We start from the raw sequence: 21,769 nt of genomic DNA on the forward strand, positions 1-21,769 counted from the left end.
TGAGAAAAAAAGTCATTTTTGAAGAGCCCTACTGTACATGCCTTTTAATTATATCACCTAGGCCCATGTGGCTGAGGAGGGAGTATGGGGACGAGGTGCATTTTCTGATTTCAAAGACAACTCCATGTCGTTTCGACCAGGGCTTTGTAGCAGCCGTAAATTTGCATTGCTCCAGCTCCGGCTCCGGAGCTTTCTTCTATCATACATTAGCTCCGGCACCAGCTCCGGAGCCGCATTATTACCACTACTCCGGCTCCAGCTCCGGCTCCGGCTCTGAAAACTATCGAAGGTGTCTAACATCAGGGGTGGGCAACCCGCGGCCTGCGGGCCGCATTGGCAGATCCAGGGTGAATTACGATCATGCGCAGTAATGAATTCCAATTAGCATGCATAATTGCATACTCAATAACACTGTCCAATTTCGCGGCCCGATTAAAGAACTATCTCGAAAGAACGAGTATTCGCTCATTCGATTCATAGCGACGATGAGATTGAATTTCTCTGCTCGTGCTCGTCATATCGACATGTGCAACGAAATCACGTTTTTATCCTCTCTCTTATTTTGCGTAATACATAGTAATCATTATTGGCCAACAAGGTTATGCTGATGATGAAATTGCGGGTATGCGGATACCCACAATATTCACAGGCATATTTCGCATACCGAAGTTCGGCACTAATGTATGAAAATTGAACATTGAACAGATGACTGTTCTGCTGTTAAATCCCCAGGAATATGGTTAGTCGGAAAAGGTAGCGCCAAAGAGGAAAACATTCGTAATTTCGCGAAGGCCTGCTGTTGAATTATGTGAACTCAGCAGATATGGTTGTTGCATATATAATGGCATCTTATGAAATGCGTCGGAGTCGGAGCTACCCCTCAAATAACTGGCTCCAGCTCCGGCTACGGCTCCGGCTGAATTTTATGTACAGCTCCGGCTCCAGCTTCAGCTCCGGAAAAAATGCATGGCTTCGGGGCTCCGGCTCCAAAGCCCTGGTTTCGACACCTTCCAATATTTTCATTGCATCGCGACCTTGTTGTATATTGATCAGATATACCGATACTGCATGTGATAAACGAGACCAATAAACTTACGGTGGAATTTTATGAACAATGCGCTGACGCCATAAACCAGTGTTTCTTAACCATGTCGCCAGCGCCCCCTGGGGCGATTTGGATTTCCAAGGGGGCGGAAACACTTCATTTGCGTTTTTACGCTTCATGCGCGTACTTTTAGATGGCAAAATTTCCCTTAACATAGTTCGATCACACTAGATAGAGGTTTCCAATCAAAATGTTTTGAACAAGGTGTTATATAGAGTATCGCAGCAGTTGCAGAAATCTGGAATCGGGGTTCTATACCACATTTAAGAGGGACAGTATAATAAACATGATTTTAAGGTTTCTGACGATTAATTTGTCGGTTCAGTAAGCCATCCCGCACAGTACTTCATTGTTTTCGTATCAGGCCTGCCAACTGCAGAAACTGCCGTCCCCTGGCCTAGAGCAAGTAAATTAGAGGCATGCACAATGCACATTGCACACTAGATTTATGAAAGGATAACATACTAATATATTGGGACTTTCATTCCTAATTTCGTCAATTTCTGATTGCTATTGAATACAGAAAATGGGATTTTTTGGAATGAAAGAAAGAATGAGGGTTATGAAGATGCAGTTTACCTTTGCCACGGGCGCACGCCGCACGGTGGTCGGTGGTGCGACATTTTGCGCTCCACTACCCACTGCTCTTGCTCAAATGGACGTCATAGTTCAGTGGCTCTTCCGGTAACAAAACAAGATATTGCTGACTGAAATCAGCTGTCTGCTCGTCTGCTCAGTGCTCTGAGGCCCATACCAGATTATTTGCTAGCTATCGCATGCTGACAATTACCGCTTTGTTATTCCGATGACGGATTCCGAACCTCTTCTTGAGGGGCGAGGCGAGGCTGCGGTAAGTCAAATATTTCATGTCCTGATGAATTTTACAACTTAGGATACTAACCTACAAGACAGCGTAATGGCTGGGCGTCCGGCGTAGTGATCTGTATATATAGTCGTGGGTTCGAGCCCCGTCCGGCGGTCCGGACCGGGCCAATTTGTATTCCCTTGGCGCGCTGCTTAGCATTTGCGTGATGAAGAAAATACAAACGTCCTATTCCTAGCGTGCAGCCGTGCACGAGACAGTAAATTCACGATTGCACTAACGGCATTTAAATACGGTAGGCCTACTATAAAATATACATACTATAGCCGCATAGCGAATTAGCATACCATAAAATTCAGATAGAGTAACATGCGCATTGAGTCAGTGTTGGTAACTACCTTTGAGTCGCGAGTCATTGCAGATTTGACTTGAGTAAAGTCAAGTCAATCGATTTTCAAAGGTCACTCAAATCAAGTCAAGTCACAATTCACAATTTTCGAAGTATGAGTGATGATTCAAAGTCCTTACATTTTGCTAGCTGTTTGAAAGACAGATATGATCATTTATCTTGAATCAAATAACGAATATCTAGTTGAATATACATGCATAAAGACGTTGTATCGCTCACGCACACGTAGAACTGCTAATAAAATACGCGAGTAACTGTACAGTTACATGCTACTTCAGTTATTATCAGCCAAAATATAGGACCTAATACGAAGCTTCGTGAAGTTGAGACAAATTGATATGGCACAATACACGGCCCATCTACACATCCGTGAGAATATAAACGCACAAACTATATCTGTTCGATTTAAATCATACAAGAGGGTTGGTAAAGGTGATCACTGCGCAGCGTAAGCATTGAGCCGTCCCAGACGCAGAGACACATTGCTACTAAGATAAATCTTCTACTACTGCTACAACAACGTAAGATGTGCTTGTTTAGTATGCGGCCAATTTATTTGTGATCTAACAATCGAGGATCAGTGTAACGTAATATCAGTGAATGAATGGTTGCTCTCACAAGTGACACCGGCGTATCTCGAACAATCCAAACATACACAAGATACAGTGGTTTATTCTATAGGCCTACCGTTTACTTGATGACTTGAAATTGATTCGTAAATTTTGCTCCGAGTCAATGCACATTTTTGAAGCTTCAAGTCAAGTCATTTTTCCAAAGTGACTCGAGTCAAGTCATGACTCGAGTCATCCCAACACTGTGAGTTAGCCGAGTCATGCATCCTGAGTCTTAATTTCCTGTCATTTTTTGTAATTAATTTTGGAAGCTCTTTCTGATTGCAATTCATATGTTCACATGTTCTTTTCAGGCTTGAGATGGCTCGAGTAGCATTTTTTGTTGAATCAGTTTGACCAGAGTCACTTTCTCACGAACTTTTGCATTGACTCGAGACATTTCTAATGACTAGACTCGAGTCTCATGTATCAGGGTCAATACTTGAAAAATAGGCCTAGAAATTGTCTTTCATCGCTTTGAATAAACATGTTCATAGTGAGAAAATGAGTACGGTATGTTATGAATGTGAGGCCTCCGATATCAGCAAACAAACAGTTTCATAGAAGTGAGTTGTACTTGATAATGAACAGTGAATACTATGTAACTATGACTTGGACTCGGACTCGACCCTTTGCCACCTGACTCGGACTTCGGTCAGCAGTGAATTGAAAATTACTCAACTTGACTCGAGTCAAAACTATAATAGTAGTTGGATTGACTTGTGACTCGGAATCTTGTGGCTTAATTACAACTCGGGTTCTCTCCTACATTTCTTTATTAATAGGCCAGTGTAGGAGTGTGCTTGATTGATTGTTTCGACTTCTTCAATCTCCCTATCCTTTCAATCTATCAATGATCTGACCTCCGATTTTACTGAATAATGATTTGTTTCAGATTGATGTAGAAGATATCAATGAAGAATTGACGACTTTTCAAAATTATTTCACGAAACAGGATGAAAAAAAGAAAATAGGTACCTCTACATATTTTTAAAGTTGGCAACTCGCATTTAGTGAAAGTTTGAAGTTCATTAATTTTATTTTAGGTTAGCTACCGCTACCATTTCATTCTTTCTCTCGTGACTCTTTGCACTTAGCGCAACGTTCTTTTAAGACTTTGTGCTGGTATTTGAGGAAGAGCATAAAAAGACAAAGCCAACGAGGTTACTGAGTGAATCGGAGAAACAGGAGCGCAAAGAGAGGCGCGATCTTGCAGCTAAGCATGCAAGGTGGCGGAAAAGGTTTCTGAAAAATTTGGAACGTAAAGGGGTTATTATTAAAAAGGTAAAGCGTTAGAGTTGGCATGATTTTCTGTTGATACATTCCTGTAAATTCATTGTAGTGATGTATATCGTGTAGTTACCCTCAATTGACCTTAGTATATTCATTTTATTTCCCTTTTCAAACTGATCATTTAAAATCTACTGATAATAATTTAAGCTAGCCTACCAAACATACTTTTTTACAATGCTGCCGACAAGATAGCGTTATGTGGAGCGTCCGGCTTCTTGATCGCCAGGTTATACGTTCAATCCCCGGCTGGGTCAGACCAAAGATTTCGTTTTTACCATTGGTATCCATGGCTTCCCTGCTTGGTGCTCAGCATTACCGCGATAGCATGGAGGGGTAGTGCAAGAGTGAGAAAGCCTTACAACTCTATATCTGCACCTTCCTTGTCCAACGGCATAGCCATATCATGCGCTCATTGTATGCATATGTAAAGATCGTGTGTATCGTATGTGTATCATGAGTGGGTTTATATGCCGCAAAAACATCACTAAAAAAATATACTACATCCTATCCCGTCGTATCCTATACATGAAAATATGATAATTATTAATAATATAATATCTAAGTTGCTTTCCATGAATAACCTTAGGTTATTTGAATTCAAAGAAGTGGCCAAAGTAGTCATTTTCTGTATTCAAGTAAAAGTAACGATGTAAATTTCTTCTTGGTTGGAATCAGTAGCCCAACTATTTCCAAGACCTACCAAAATTACTTGATGTTAAATTAGAAAATGGAAGACCTGACAAGTACTTAGTAAGCCAAAGAAAAATATTGCGACAAAGCATCTTAGACTCTCAATTTATCATTTTGTTCCAATTATATAATTAACCTCTCTCGGAAAATACGGTATTGTAGAAAAAATGGCAAAGTCAGAATCGGCATCTTTTTGATACCTTTCACATTTTCTTCTTGACAGGATGAAAAAATCAGTGCGGATAAAACAATATACTATTATTTGCTTCATATTCCTTGGGAGCTATTAATATATTATGCCGAAGACCTGAATCTGCGGGCTCCTCTACAGGTGAACCTTCTTTTCACATTATTGCAAGAGCTTAGATAATTTTATTTTGGTATCGTTGATTTTGTCGTCTGAACGCTAAGTATTATTATTTCCCACTATTTCAGTATTAATTCAGGGTTCTATTTAACAATAACATTATGAACCATATCAAGTCGTCAAAAGGGAGATACTCTACAATATATATTTTTTCAAGAGCTTCTTGGAGGTACAGAACTTCAATATACAATTGAATGGTATGTTCATATTGAAATGAACCCAAATATTTTCGGCTGACACTCGTCAGGGGTAATCGTCAGCAACTAGTAGAGAATTGGAAAAACATGCATATCAACAATCATATCACAAACTATGATGTCGCCGGCATGAAATTTCGAATAATCGGGCACAAGAAGGAGTTTGTTGGTACCATTTAAAAATAGTACATTGAGCTTAAGCGCTCTCTTTGCCTCGATTATTCAAATTTTCATGCCAGTGACATATTTACACCATATTTTTTGATACGATTGTTGATATACAATGTTCTTTCCCGTTCTCTACTAGTTGCTGACGATTACCCCTGACAAGTGTCAGACAAAAATATTCAGGCTCATTTCAATACGAGCCATTTCAAAGCTCCTGGATTAAATCCCGATATCCTCCTTCTACTTTTGTTGTACATTTTGATATTTCACATCTTTCTACAACCAAATAATCAGATCAACATGTAGTTAGTTTGCCAAGGTCGTTATCGTTAATGATTTCTTTGCTAACTCGTGTTAACTATCCGCGCGTAAAGAAAATAGAATCTGCAAGATAGCGAGATGACAGTGTTGGGTTCATTGGATAGGGCACATAGTATGAAGTTTATATACATATATCGTCGCAGTGGAATCAAAGTATCTTATGTCCAGTTTTCAAATTTTGAAGCTCCCTTTTTTAAACTTGAAAAAAATAGACTTTTCGAAAATTTTTGTATTTCTTTCGGTCATATCTTAGCCATGCTTATGTCTGTCTCAGTGTATCAAAGTTAATCGGGGCCAATATATGCCTGAAAGAAGATGAAAACGTCACTCAAAGTTGATTTTCCTAAAATGTGTTGAATGGACATAGATACTTTGATTCCACTGCGACGATATACTCATTTGCATTATACACTGATTTAATATTTCAGGTTCGAGAGTACAAGACACGGCAGTGGTCCGCAAAATTCCTAGCCGGATTAAGATTATCCAATTCGATGGAGCTGGACATTCCGAATCAACCTCCGCTGTACTTCACTTGCACGTTTCGTCAGTCAAAGCTCGCAAAGTATGGCCAATAGTGTTATTTTGCGAGAAAAACATGAATTATTATCAATAAAATTGCATTAATGGAGTGAAATAGCGGAGTTACTACTGAATTTTGCTTCCTTGGCCTAAGAAATACGTGTCATTTCAAGCATATATTGAAATGTCAGTTTTTTTTCACTACCGTACATGTCGATAAAACACATGAGACCGTATTTACCTACAGAGCTTCAATATACAATTGAACATAATTTACATATTGAAATAAACCTGGATACTCATCAGAAGTAATCGTCAGCGGCTAGTAGAGAGTTGAAATCACATTGTACGCCAGTAATCGTATCGCGACGAAGCGATTACCCCTGACAAAAGTCCGCCAAAAATGTTTGTGTTTATTTCAATATGAATATATTATGCAATTGTAGACGCTAGTAACTAATCGTTAAGCTGCTCTGATTGTGAAGTACATTGCAGATTTTTGGGTAGCGACGACCAAACTAATTACTTCAGAGACACCGATCGCCAGCGTATCGCTTGGGAAATATTAGAAGTCACTGTGTATGGCAAAAGACGGCGTGGAGAAATAGGTATGTTGCATTGTCGTTGAGACGCCTATACGTAGCAGCGTTTCTCATCAGGCAGCACAGTAATGAAACCTGATCAATTTTTTATGGGAGACGAAGGTATTTTTGTTGAACAAAACATATTCCATTATCTTGATTGCATTAACAGGTCGCATTTGTTATGTTGAATTATTTATGCCACTTTACCGCTTCACTGGGTGGTCTGTGGTGTCATAGTGAGTTGCCAACTAATATAGCAACTGTTCCCTGAAGCTATACTACAAACAAAGTGTTGAATTTCCATCTGATTGGTCGATCAATTCTAATTAGTAAGTTATGAAGGTGAAGCATTCGATATCACCAAACAGAGTTGGTTTGACAAGATTTTGACTCGGAACTGACCAGTGAACACAATATCTTTGACTGGGACTCGACCCTCTGCTGGCTCTCTTGGACTCGGTGATGTATTGAAAATGACTTGTGTCAAAACTATAAAAGTGAGATTGACTTGTGACTCGGAACCTTGTGACTTGGTCACAACCCTGTGTGGTAGTAGCGGTATCCAGACAGTTCAAATGAGAAGTAACAATACCGATTTCGTTATGATTGTCCGAGTTGCCTGGTAAATATTCCGTTCCCTTCTTCGGCTATTCTCAGGAATTGAGCGACTGCTCCAAGAGGATGTGTTTAATGCCGCTTTCCCGTTACATGACGGCCCTTACCAGGTTCAACCTGGTCAAGATGAGGTATATGCCGGTATAACCCTACCTAGGTTCTGCCGTCCATTATGTTGCGACGCATGTTGATGTATTATCAATACCCAGTTTTTTATTTTAAAGAAATTTTTTCTGCGTGTGATCGCTTCTGCTTGTTCGGTTTTTGCTGCCAAGTAATCAAACCGCATTACACCCGGTGAGATGGTGCTTAATGCGGGTTCGTGCTGTATTTAAATAACTTCCTGTCATAAATGAATGATGTCACGAATATCTGCTTTATACCATAGCTAAAATAACAGATGTTGCTGAATGTCATCTCATCCTAGTATATACAACATACATAATATCATATGAAGAGCTTCTTGGAGGTATAGAACTTCAATATACAAATGAATAGCTATTCATATTGAAATGAACACGAATATTCTTGGCTGACACTCGTCAGGGGAAATCGTCAGCAACTAACTAGCAGAGAAGAACGTTGTATAATAACAATCTTTAGTTCCTTATTTTGCTGTATGCAATGCACTGTTGTACAAACTCTATTGAGACCAAAATACAGATTATGTTATGGTTTATATTCTACAATTTTGTTAACTGGATATCAAGTGTACAATGATATTTGATTGCCGAAAAATTGCTCTCATCATGCGAGGAGATATGTAAAGTGCATTGCATATGTATGAGACACAAGAAAAAATTAACATCACCATAATCCTATGTCATATGATCAGTCACTTTCAGAATACCATTCTATTTTTTGCTGTTATAGTGTTGCATGCTGAAACTAAGCGGATGTAAGGCGAATTCAATTTTATTTTGTCTCTCACGTAGTGCAGGCTAACTTCCTGTGTTGGGCTATTGATTGTTGTTTTTGTCTCTATTGAATGATTTTGTAGTCTTCATATTTCCTATGTCGTTCTGAAATATTGACTCTGTCTAACTAGATGTTCTCAAGGCCGTAATGTGAGGTAATCCTTGCACACTGCGCCGATAACTAAGCCAGATTCATGACGTAAGTTGATAAGGAGCTGTTTGCTTTGCATGACGTTAAATTGTTTTGGAATACGTGTTTCACTGCAAGAGGGTGCTGAGAATGCTTTTGTTTTGTGAATTAGCCCCACGTTGTAAATATAAAGCATTTGTACCACTGTTATTTCTGTAGGATCCTTCGAAAATGTGCAAACGGCAAGTTCTCTACGAGTATTGGGCGAAATGGAGCCGATGGTACAAATATCAACCCATCGACCATATCCGCGATTATTTTGGCGAAAAAATCGGAATGTATTTTGCCTGGCTAGGTATATTGTTACTGTGAGCTTGGTGGGTAGTTTCTCCAGGATTTTTATCGGCTGTTTTTGTCACAGGTTTTTACACGTCATGGTTACTGCCTGTTTCAATACTGGGTTTGCTCATTTTTTTGACTGGATTCGTCAATTTCAACTCCAATCCTACCGCGTAAGAAACACGATATGATATCACTCAACAGTTTTGCCCACTTGTGTAGATTATTGCGTGAGAAAATGACTTGATACTGTCGATTTACTATATTCTTTGGATTACAATGCGATTTTAGCCTAATTTGTAATTTCACATATGCCTATTGCCCTAGCCCTATACCAGGGGTCGTCAACTCAAAACGGGTTGAGGGCCACTTTTCAAATGTCGTAGAGGACGCATGAATTTGATATTTAGATAAAATAGGCCACACAGTTTAACAACCACGTTTTGAAAACTTTACATCAGTACAACACTGTGTTCTCTGACATGGGTGACTGGCAAAACACAAAAGAAGTAACATACGGGTATTTTATTATATGAATTCAAATACAACAAAAAATATCATGATCAAATGATCATCACTTTCATTCTATTTTGAACTATTAGATGCGCAGTGCGTGCGATACCTGACAGCACTTTTAAGCAATTTAAATCTGCAAAGAATTCAGAAGTTAGTTTTGAGCAGCCCTGCTGTACATTATTGCTGATGTGATATTTTTTTCTGATTTCTTTGCCTCTGTTATGTAAAACAGTAGCAATTGCAAACAATGAAAGGATTAACTTGATATTCATCTAATCAGACATCAAGTTTGCAACACATCAAACGCGTTTGTCATGTGTCCAGTGTGCGACACTTGTAAGAATTGGAGTCTGAGCAACACGTGCATGCAAGCGAAAGTCACATACCTGTTCGATCATAGTGGAACCGTCATGTTCTCGGTGATCATGTCGCTATGGGGTGAGGCTTTCTGTATGTCTGCTAGACTGATTCAAAATATTCAATGTGCGCATTCTCCAAAGTTAGCCGAGCCAGGTTCAATTACAACTTTAACTCTGCTTCTAGTTTCAACTTCACAAATATTGATATACTTCCTGTCCTGTGTTGATGTCTATACATCAAAGGTCAAGTCCTTGATATGGGCTGTTATTGAAATCACCATGTCCAAATTTTGTGATACCTGAAATTTGTTCAAAAGCCGCATGAAAATTGGAATGATTAGAATTTTTATCCGACAAGGTAGCGTTATGGTGGAGCGTCCCCATGTAGGCTAATTGTTACTTTGTCTAAAAAAACTTAATAAATTTGGCCAAACGGTAGGAACGAACGTATTGCAGTTGAAAATTTTGGATTCGCAAAAATAGCCTGGACGGTGGGACGAAAAACTGTACTTCTATGGGTTTGAATTGCGTCAAATTTGTTTTGCATCGTTTTTGTCAACAACTCAACTATTTCATGGTGTTGACAGTAAAATTTGAAAATATTTTCAAAATCTTTCATAATAAATTATTCGAAATTTTCAAACTCCTGTGCGTTCACATCTACCAGATGGAATCAATCTAAATTTGGTGTGCGGCTTATTTGTAAGCAACCTAACAATTTAGTCAGTGAATCCCCAGAATCGGGGAATAGAAGTTATTTTTGAACACTGCTATACAGCCATTTTTCATGTATACTTATTCGTGCCATACAATAACACACAATTGAATAATATATTTAAAATACATATTGAAATGAACCCGAATATATATTATTCAAGAGCATATCGAAGCTTCGTACCTCCAACAGTCTCTTCATGTAATAACACACATTTATACGCAACTCAGCCGTATTCTTTCTGGAATACTGGAAACGTAAAAACGCAAACCTCGCCCACCATTGGGAGGTGATGGATTTTCACGAGGAAGAAAGGCCGCGGCCTGAATACGCAGCCCTGGCTCCTGAGACAGAAAAGAATCCAGTGACGGGCGTGATCGAACCGCATTTTCCCAAACACCGTCGCTTGAGACGCATGCTCACCGGAGTCACAATACTAATTGTTATGGTGAGCAGACGAGATTATAACTTTTGTATAACAGGTGTCAGGCATTATTGTCTTCCAAAAATTGAGTATATTATGTGTAAGTAGTAGCCAAGTATAGGCTACTCTAACTTTATTGGAGCACACAAGTAATTTTGCCTACTGGCAGTACTGGCTTCAGGGTTGTAATGACTTTTTGCTGACTCGACTTAACTCGAGTCATTTTGTGTGAAATTTGGAATGCTGAAGTAATTTTTGACAACTTGAACTACCCGTATCCTTCCTCTTTTTTCACAAGATATCAAAAATGTCCTCGGAGGACGCCCAAATGTCCTTCTTTTTGGAAATTTGTCCTCTATAACGTTGGCAGCCAGGCGATTGTACAAGCAGAACTGAAAAACGTCATAAATTTCGACGTCAGTGATGGCAAGGATGACTAAAAATTGATCTTAGAGAGGGTCTTCCTGGAATCGACTTGAAAAAATGACTTTTTTAGTCAACGCAACAGTATTTCCTAACAAATTTTTCCAATTTTCTATATTTTCGTCTGATTTTATATGTTTTACGATTTGAAAAAGCGTCCTTTTTTCCAGATCTCGAAATATGATAACTTGCTCTCTCTTCTTTCAAATATCCGTATTGATATTGATACCGTCCTACTGGATGATGTTGCTCGTATTTTGATGTCAAAGTGTTGTTTTGCTTTCAGCTGGTAGTGGTTCTCATCTTTGTGATATCCGTTATCCTGTACAAGTCGCTGATGGGTATCTTACTTCTACACAGCGGAAACCATTTGCTAGAAGTACAAGTATGGTTATCTTTTTTCTATATTGATAATGATTTGATCTTGGAAAATCTCGTTTGGCGAAAATGGTAGCACCGGCGATGAAGGTTCCTCGTAAAGTGCACAAATTCCTATTTTTGGAAGGATTAAGTATTAAATGACTCTACAATACATTGTGTATTTCAGGCTGGATCCATGGAGTCTCTAACCGGGGCTGGCCTCAATCTGATGTTGATCATGCTGATGGCGCAAGTATACACCGTCGTCGCGCGGTATCTAACGAGATGGGGTGAGCATCGGGCATGGAGAGAATATAACTCGGCCTCTGCAAAAATCGAAAGATTTGGTTTAACGTTAGATTAGGTTTTGGATGAAACTTGGTGATTGGATTGATTCATATAGAACAGTGGTCCCTAAACCTTTACTAACCAGACGAACCCTTAATCTGTAAGCCGTTTGACGCGCAACACTTTTACAAGTGCTAAAGTGTTGTATTCTTCCATTTTCTCTCACAAATGCACCGAACGCAAACAGAATACGAAAACGCGTTCACTTTCAAAGTGTTCATTTTCCAATTTGTCAACTACTATGAACTACTACCAATTTGCCCCTAAACCTTTATTAACCCGGCGAACCTTTATTCCGTAAGCCGTTTGACGCGCTACACTTTTACAAAATTAAAGTGTTGTATTCTTCCATTCTCTCTCAGAAATGCACCGAACGCAAACAGAATACGAAAACGCGTTCACTTTCAAAGTCTTCGTTTTCCAATTTGTCAACTACTACTCGTCCATATTTTACATCGCATTTTTCAAGGGAAAGTAAGTCGACACTGCGGTATAACGTCTCAGAGTGCCTCAAATCAGCATTTCCGCTTCTTCAGTTTGACAGGGTACCCTGGACACTACAGGACAACGCTGGGGGTGAGGAACGAGGGGTGTGGCACTGGCGGGTGTCTGATCGAAATGGCTCAACAGCTTAGCGTGATAATGATCGGGAAGCAGACAATCAACAACATATCCGAACTCGTTGTGCCGTGAGTTTTGGACATGGTTTTGCTCAGCAGTACTTGTGTTGAATGCTATAAGACAAATTCTAATCTAATTTGTGAAATATTCTCATGCTCTAATTTTAGCTACAATCTAATTTCTGGTTTTCCTGGAAATGCTACACGAAAAATGTACTCACAAAAGATCCAAGTTTGCCGCACAGACATTTATCATTTTCATGCTTATGAGGATGAACTATGCTTTGATTGAATTGAGCTTGTACAATGTCCCAAGTTTTAGGGAATTCAGCATGGTTGTAACCAAGTCAAAGGGCTCCGAGTCACAGGTCAATCTCACTTTTGTAATTTTTACTCGAGTCAAGTCGAGTCATTTTCAATTCACTACCGAATCAAGTCCGAGTCAGCAAGCAGAGGCTCGAGTCCGATTCATGGTATTGTGACTCGAGTTTGAGTCCAAGTCATTGTGTTGACTTCTCAGGGTCCAGCTAAAGTCTTGTTGAACCCACCTTTTTATAACTCTGTTTGGTGATATCGAATGGTTTGCATTTATAATATACTAATTTCCCTCATTTTCAGCAGTTTTTTGTCGCATTTTCAAGTACCAGTACCGATAGACGAAATCCCAACAGTGTGGTTACCTTACTATTCTTCAAAATTACAATGAAATGTTGGTCTTGGCCGTATGAGTCTCAAGTCGTATGACTTGGTCCGAGTCATGCGCAATGACTCGAGTCCAAGTCGAGTCAATACACAGATCCACTCGAGTCGAGTTATTTCCGTATTTTGAAATAATGACTCGAGTCAAGTCGAGTCATCGGAAAATCGACAATAGTGGTCACCGCGGTCGTTTTTCAGAAAATTGAAGCAGATGTTGAATAAATTCCGATTGAAAAAAATGTTGACCACAGACCAGGTGACGAAGCCATGGGATCACGATTACAGCCGGCTGATTCAGTACGAGGGCCTTTTTGATGAATATCTTGAAATGGGTGAGTTGAGTTGTAGCTGCCGGTATTGTTTTCTTATGCAATTCGGCAGGGCTGCGACCGAGTAAAAGCTTCCGAGTCACAAGTCAATCTTACTTTTATAGTTTTATAGTTTTGACTAACAAGTCGAGTCTTGTCATAGTGTTGAGACGCGAGTTCAAGTCCTGCTTCAGCGTTCATTATCGAGTTCAAGTCAGGTTCAACTATATTTTATTAAACTCTTGAGTGATATCAAAGACCTCGCGTTCATGCTATACTTATTTTTCTCATCATTAACATGTTTTTAAGGGGTATACAAAAATGACATTTTTTCTCCAATCGTGCTGGGTAATTGATAAAATTGTTAGGTTACTTAATTTAAGGCTACACACCAAATTTGGTTCAATTCCAACCAGTCGAAGCGGGGTTATTGCCGTCGAAAAATTTGTATTTGAACAAAATAGTATTTACGGTGGGCACCACTATAATAAATAATTAAAGAATTGGTCACTGTAAATACAATTTTACTCATAATCCAAATTTTTCGACGTCAATAACTCCGCTTCCACTGTTTGGAATTGAACCAAATTTGGTGAACATCGTTTCTATGGACAACCTAACACAGAAAATTTTTTGTTATATAATTTTATGTATTAAATAGAAACTTTCTTCTCCTGTAGCAATGCGGCTACTGGCTGGAATTGAACCAAATTTGGTGTGTATGCTTAAATTAGGTAACCTTAACAATTCTATCAAGTAGCCAGTAATACGATCGGAGGAAAAAAGTCATTTTTGAATACCCCTAATGTTTATACATACAGATGAAACACAATTTCTTAACCAGTGTTTCAAGTCAAATCAATACAGAAATTGAGTCGAGTTATTTACCATTTTTAAGAAGACGTGACTAGAATGGACTAAAATATATTCATATTGTAATGAAGCCGAATATTTTCGGCTGACACTCGTCAGCGGTAATCATCAGCAACTTGTGAAAAGAACACTGTATATTAACAGTCATATCTCAAAATATGTCGTCACCGGCATGAGGTTTAAAATAATCCAGCCTGACGATTACCCCTGAAGAGTGTCAGTCAGTTTATTTCTGAATAAATTTACCATTCGATTGTGTATTGGTGTTCTGTACCTCCAAGAAGGTCACTAAAATTTTATTCACGTCGTGTCATCGATTTTTCAGTGCTGCAGTTTGGCTTCATCACGATATTTGTGGCCGCGTTTCCGATCGCGCCGATTTTTGCCTTGTTCAACAATTGGATCGAAATTCGACTGGACGCGTCCAAACTCGTTTGCGAGACCCGGAAGCCTGTCGCGGACCGGGCGCAGAATATCGGCGTCTGGTTTTCTATTTTGGACGGGATCGTGCAGATCGCGGTCATTGTGAATGTGAGTGCCTAGTTCAGGCGAAATTATTTTGAAAATTGGCATAATTTCAGAGGTAGAGAAAGTGTAGTCATTGCTTGTGCTCAATTACAAGCAGAGGTATTGATAATTAATATTCATCATGTTTCGACTCAAGGGTTGCAAGCAAGTCACAACGTTGTGAGTCACAAGTCAATCTCACTTTTATAGCTTTGTTTTCAATTCACCATCGAGTCAAGTCCAAATCAGTGAGTTGAGGGTGGAGTCCGGGTCATATTGTCGCGACTCAAGTCCAAGTCAATGTTTTCACTGTTCAATTTTGAGTTCAATCTGGTTCAACCCACTTTTTTCAACTTTGCTCGTGTGATATAGAATGGCTCGCATTCATAGTATCGCAATTTTTTTCAGTCCTAACGGTTTCTCGCCCTATTCTCTAAGTATCGGTATCAGGACTGATAGATGAAATATCAATCATGTGGTGATTTTACTATTCTTAAATTTACAAAGAAGCAAGTCTTGTCGATAGGCAAATTGACTCGAGTAGAGACTTTTTACGCATGTATAAAAATGACTCGAGTCAAGTCACAAAAAATTTTTGGTTACAATTACAACCCTGACCAAATATGACTGATTGGACCACCTCTGACTATGGGAATTCACCTACAGTGTCAAGTTGTGAATGGACGACACCAACAGATGTCGCAAATTTAAAATCTACATTATTTTGTGCTCGTAAATTCTGATTCCGCAATTTTCCAGGCCTTCACCATTGCGTTCACAACGGATTTCATACCCAGAACCGTGTACAGTCACGTCTATGGCAACGGAACTTTGAACGGCTACGTAAATTTTACGTTGGCGTACGCGCCGTATGATTCAGGTACCGGGTTTTGTTCTCTGACATTTTTGTGAATCGGATTTCATTTTTTCTCATTGAATTACAATATTGATCGAATTTTCCTATGCTATCGCCCCTCCGGAATATTTTAACGATCCGTGAAGCTGCCTTTACTTGAAATTTATATACCTTTGCCTGTAAAGTTCTTCCCCTTAGAGTTTATAACTTAAGATACATGAAATGTAATCTCTAGGGCAGGGGTTCTCAACCTGCAGTTCATTAACCCCTTTGCGGTACGTTTCCTGGTTAAAGGAGTCCATAAGAGACCAGTCTTAAAACTATAAAATTGCACTCTACTTTGTCACATCTGTCCTTATTTTTGATTTGCGTCCTTATTTATTCTTGTTTGTGGCGCTGACCACAAGTCATAAGCGAAAATAATGACCTTTTTTTCAGTCACCAGGTAGCTTAACTGTTAGAACTATACTAGATGTCAATACCAAGTAGAGTTGGAAAACAAGAAAAGTCCCCGTTTTCCAAATTAGACTAGAATTAGGATTACTGAATCTGCAAAAACTTTGAAATTGGATTGAATTTATTCGGAGAACGTTAGCTACACAGTCTTTTTCAAAATAGATTTGAATTAGAATTGCTGCATTCGCAAAAACTTGGAAATTGAATTGAATTTCGAATTTGAAATAAATGCAACAACAAAATCAAGTTCAGGTCATATCGTATCAAGTCCTTTCGCATAAGCACGAGAGTGGCAAATGTCTGTACAGCAAGCTTGGCTCGCTTTGCAGTATTCAGTTTTCCTGTAGCATTTTCAGGAAAACTAGGAATTAGAATATATTTATACTTGAACAATAGAAACATCTCACAAATTAGCAGGGTTGTAATGACTCGAGTCACGATTTTCTGATGACTCGTCTTGACTCGAGTCATTTTCTCAAAATACGGAAATGACTCGACTCGAGTCATTGCGTATGACTCGAACCAAGTCATAGGACTCGAGATTTAGACGGCCAAGACCAACATTTCATTGTAATTTCGAAGAATAGTAAAGTAACCACACTATTGTGATTTCGTCTATTGGTACTGGTACCAGAAAATGCGACCAGAGACTGCTAAAAGTGAGGAAAATTGGCAAATCGATATCACCACAAACATAGTTATAAAAAGTGGGTTTAACAAGACTTTATCTGGAAACAGAGCAGTCAACACAACGGCTTGGACTCGGACTCGAGTCATAGTACCATGACTCGGACTTGGCCCTCTGCTCGCTGACTTGGACTCGGACTTGACTCGGTGGTGAATTGAAAATGACTCGACATGACTCGAGTCAAAACTGTAAAAGTGAGATTGACTTGTGACTTGGTTGCAACCCTGCAAATTAGATCAGAATTAGACACCAGCGTTTTTCTCTAATTAGTTTAATTAGACAACTAGAATAACCCAAGTCAGATTAGGACCGAACGACGGTCTGGCGGAGCACGTAGGCAATAAAATGTAGGGACGGCGCTGGAAAAGAGGCTGAGGAACACAATTGTACGCCATATATGATGCCTGATATTGCCCAAAACTGGCACGTTACAGTTGTCATTGTCATATTCATGCGAGTGTCATGTTTCCAGGCCTTGGAGACTGCAGATACAGAGCTTTTCGTGACCGGGAAGGCCACTACACCATGGCTTTTTGGATCATTTTCGCTATCAGACTGGTGTTTGTGATCTGTTTTGAGGTGAGGAATTATCCCATCAGTATCACATTGAATCACATTGAATGACGCAATCTGACAGGCCAATTTTTGCGCAGCATGTGGTATTCTTCATCGGTAGAATGATCGATTGGATCGTTCCTGATGTGCCCGAGAGTTTGGAGTTCAAAATCAAACGCGAGCATTACTTGGCGAAACAGGCTTTGGCAGATAATCAAGACTCAAATCTGGTCAGTGCGGTGAAATTTTCTGAAATTTCTGGACGTCTCGTATTCAAAATTTCATGCTGGTGACTTGGTGACGTCATATTTTGTGATACGATTGTTGATAACCTATACGATGTTTTTTCCATTCTCTACTAGTTGCTGACGATGACCCCTGACGAGTGTCAGCCAAAAATATCCGGGCTCGTTTCAGTATGAATATAGTATTCAATTGTAAAATTGATTGTGCAGTAGGGGTATTCAAAAATGACTTTTTTTCTTAAATCGTACTTCATGGTATCACCACTCACGTCCGAGTCCAAATCATAGTATCGACTGCTCAGTTTTCAGTTGAAGTCTTGTTACACCCACTTTTTAGAACTCCGTTTGGTGATAGCGATTGGCTCGCATTTATAATGAACTGATTTTCCTGACTTTCAGCAGTTTCTGGTCGCATTTCCAAGTACCACTACCAATAGACGAAATCCCAATAGGGTGGTTACTTTACTATCCGTCGAAATTACTATGAAATGTTGGTGGCCATCTGAGTCTTCAGTCATATGGCTTGATTCGTGTCATGCGCAATGACTCAAGTCGAGTCGTCACAAAATCCTGACTCAAGTCGGACTCGAGTTGAGTCATGACTCGAGTCATTACCACCCTGAAGTCTGAAATCCAAAAGATTGGGCGATTACAATTTGGCATAATCGATTTTGAGCTGACTTATCCTCTCAAGATGAACGCTTTGAATAGGACCACAACTGGATATACCTTTACAATTAATCTGATATCTGAAAATCGAACTGTGTGGGTAGATTGTCTATTCCCATGTATAGCTTTTGACAGTGTAACTTGACTGATTACTCTGACGTTAGTAGTCGGCTACTAAATTATGGAGTTATATTTATGGTTTTAATATTAATGCTCTGCTGCATTTATTTTGAAGGAAAAGCAATGCAGTGTAAGACAAACGATTTTTACTTTAATTGGTAATGTTTGTTCGTTGTGTAATGAAAGTGTTTCGTCTATGTCGATGTCTTATCTCCAAGCCAAGATGCAACTGTGCGATGTTGTGCATGTTCATCGGTATATGTGATAGTTGGATATGTGTTTGGGTTGGACACTGAAGCCACAATCAAACTGAGAACAGTATTTGTCGTTTTGTAATGGGCAATGTGTATTTCTGGTATTGGTTGAACGTGAAAAGGCCTGTTATGTCTTCGCCTGGAAAATAGCCAAAATCCCAATTGCTGCATTAGCATAAGGAGGCCCACATCATCTGTCACTATATTCTTCCCATTTCTTGAGCTGTGGTATTTTCATTAATTCCTTGAAAATTTTAGGAGGTTCTGAAGCTATACAATCGCCCAGATTTCGTTCAACCTAATGCAGAGTTGGATGATGGCGGAGACAATGGAGATGCTTTTGTTCCGGAAGTCGTGTCATAATCGAATGTGTCAGGCTTTAAATTTTTGATTACTGTTATACGTGTCCCAACTAATGGCGGTGTGTCAAATATTTTTGCATGTCAGTTAATACGTGTATATCGATGTTGACACAATGTAGTAGCTTACTTAATGACATTTTGACTATTCGTTATTATTCTGCCAGCCCTTATTGGGTCGGACTAGGACTTATGTGTGGTGGTACTTCCACAATCCGCAGTTGCGCCATCAACATATTGACAGTATCCATGTCCATTTGTTTGCCTGGTCCACCTACGAAGAAGAGGTTTATTAATACAGCCTTCGATACTATATGTTTCAAACTACGGTGAAGCACGTTCAGTCTATGTTCCCACTATATGTCCTGAATATATAGCACTTCGGTTGCAATGTAATGTAACATTATCGTATGAACCCTGTCCGATTACATTCGTAGTATATATTATTTGACCTGCCCTGTCATAAGCATTTTGTGGTCCGCCGGGACTAACGAGGTTTAGTTTGTGTGCTGATGCTCTTCTCTGATTGTGTTTATTGCCTTTTTGATGAATTCCAGATCTATAAATGTATTGTGTAGAACCAGGGGTTACGATCTCTCGGATCGCATTTTCTCTATTAGTAGACCACGCCGGCTTTTAACGCAATTTCCGAGTAGTTGCAATGCTATGACCAGATTATAATTTATATTTTCTGAGTGAGTGTGCCAGTATAGCTTTCGTTCAAGACAAATTTGAATAAATTTGGAGAAGGTCGTGAATGCAGTCGTGAAATAGTTTTATTACGTTATGTCGTTTGTTGTCGAACCAGAATATGACGTCACACAACGAGATTGCGATACGATGAAACGAGGAATGTGTCGAAACTACTTGTTCAAGTATCATCATCATCATTGGTTTATTAGCAATTTTATCAGTTCAATACACCACAAAAAATGCGATACAATGAAGAGAAAGGAAGATGTCAAAGCGACTAGGAGTTGTCTATGGAATCGGACACCCACCTTGGCCTAGGCGATGTAAAGAGGCGGCATGCACACTGAATGAAAGTAAAGAAGATAGTATAGAAAAAGAAAGCGACAAGAAATAGGGCGGCATGTCATGGGATGCGAGATCGATAGGTCAGTCGTGGTCCGGTAATCTTGAGGATGGACTGTATTTATTTAGTAGTAATTGCTTGTATTTCGACTTGAATGTGGACATGCTCGTCGACTGTCGGATGGCCGGCGGGATACTGTTCCACACATCAGGTCCGGCATATTTGATAGAGCGATGATCTTTTCGGTCGATCATATGATATTTGGACGACGTGGACGCGCGTGTGTTGTACTCGTGCGCTTTTGATTCAGAGGTAAAGGTAAAGTAGACCTAGTCTTTAAATCGGACTTCCACCCTGGCCCAGAAGATAAAGGCGAAGGTAATGCACGACAGAAGATACCAAAAGGACAGGCGATATAGCCTAAATTAAGTGACCTGTGTCGGTCGGTAGGCGAAGTCGAGACGTCCGATCGAGGTCAGGTAAATTCGAGCAGAACGGCTTCTGAACGCAACGACGTCGGTCCCTTGATCGTATGCCAAACATGAGACTAGAGAGAATAATTTAAATTTCCCGGGTGTTGCTGATGAGTAGAACCAAATGTAGCTACAGCGGTGGTCATGGTCATTTACACTAGTCCGATATTCTTTATTATGATTCCGCATATGGAATAGCTGCGGACTGGTAGCACTTCTATGCTTCTTAACAGACCGTTTACGCGTATCAGATGGCGAGGATCATAGATAAACCTCCGTCACTTCGGAAGGGATTGCCGGATTATGGAGTCGGACTTGAACCCGCAACTGCAGATCATCCCACTATGCTATCTCGACATGTTTTCCACCTTCCGTTCAGTTATATTAAGAATTTCAACATTTCAAAATACCGCAAGACTGAGATACAATGAAAAGAAAGGAAGGTATCGAAACGACTTGGAGTAGTCTTCAAGATTCAAATCAAAATATAAGCAATTTTTTCTGATTCAATACCAATTTGCCCTCAAGATTATCGGACTACAATGTGACATATCGACCTCGCCTACCGACACATGCAGCATTCATTTTTGCCGCCTTCTTTTATGATATCCTTTCTTTTATCCAGTGTGTATGCCTCTTATGTGCATGCTGTTCGTTCCGTTTATTAGCAATTTTATTTAACACCACAAAAATTCCGATACGATGAAAAGATAGGAAGGTGTCGAAACGACTTGGAGTAGTATTTGAAATCAGACACCCACCTATTGGCCTAACTTGGTGGTGTAAAGAGGAGACATGCACACTGAATGAAAAGT

General features: G+C 39.6%; 1 protein-coding gene across 2 annotated transcripts; it reads left to right on the forward strand.

The window, feature by feature from the left end:
• The first annotated feature begins 1,225 nt into the window (after positions 1–1,225).
• LOC145451999 (anoctamin-7-like) lies at positions 1,226–20,203 on the forward strand. 2 transcript variants are annotated; one of them, XM_080330216.1, is made up of 21 exons: positions 1,226–1,955; positions 3,844–3,922; positions 4,063–4,232; positions 5,155–5,262; positions 6,413–6,549; positions 7,002–7,114; positions 7,748–7,836; positions 8,972–9,107; positions 9,174–9,264; positions 9,888–10,045; positions 10,912–11,129; positions 11,815–11,913; positions 12,076–12,178; positions 12,599–12,710; positions 12,773–12,925; positions 13,754–13,887; positions 15,062–15,267; positions 16,003–16,123; positions 17,716–17,822; positions 17,897–18,028; positions 18,948–19,333. In XM_080330216.1, the coding sequence occupies exons 1-21, from the start codon at positions 1,911–1,913 to the stop codon at positions 19,095–19,097; spliced, it is 2,661 nt and encodes an 886-aa protein (XP_080186342.1). In that variant the 5' UTR covers positions 1,226–1,910; the 3' UTR covers positions 19,098–19,333. The 2 variants fall into 2 exon arrangements, with proteins under 2 accessions (XP_080186342.1, XP_080186343.1); XM_080330217.1 differs by lacking the exon at positions 18,948–19,333 and adding an exon at positions 19,345–20,203 and having other exon boundaries at positions 1,231–1,955.
• Positions 20,204–21,769: the final 1,566 nt, after the last annotated feature.

Source organism: Botryllus schlosseri, chromosome 12, assembly GCF_051294905.1.
Source record: "Botryllus schlosseri isolate E-star chromosome 12, Bs_hap1, whole genome shotgun sequence".
Lineage (NCBI taxonomy): Eukaryota > Metazoa > Chordata > Ascidiacea > Stolidobranchia > Styelidae > Botryllus > Botryllus schlosseri.

What these genes read in the sequence shown, in the direction of transcription:
- LOC145451999 (XM_080330216.1), top strand. Translation starts at nt 1,911, where the DNA reads ATGACGGATTCCGAACCTCTTCTTGAGGGGCGAGGCGAGGCTGCG. An exon ending in GCGGTATCTAACGAGATGGG is followed by an intron (nt 12,179 to 12,598) that starts GTGAGCATCGGG and finishes ATTCTCTCTCAG; the next exon opens with AAATGCACCGAACGCAAACA. An exon ending in AGATCGCGGTCATTGTGAAT is followed by an intron (nt 15,268 to 16,002) that starts GTGAGTGCCTAG and finishes GCAATTTTCCAG; the next exon opens with GCCTTCACCATTGCGTTCAC.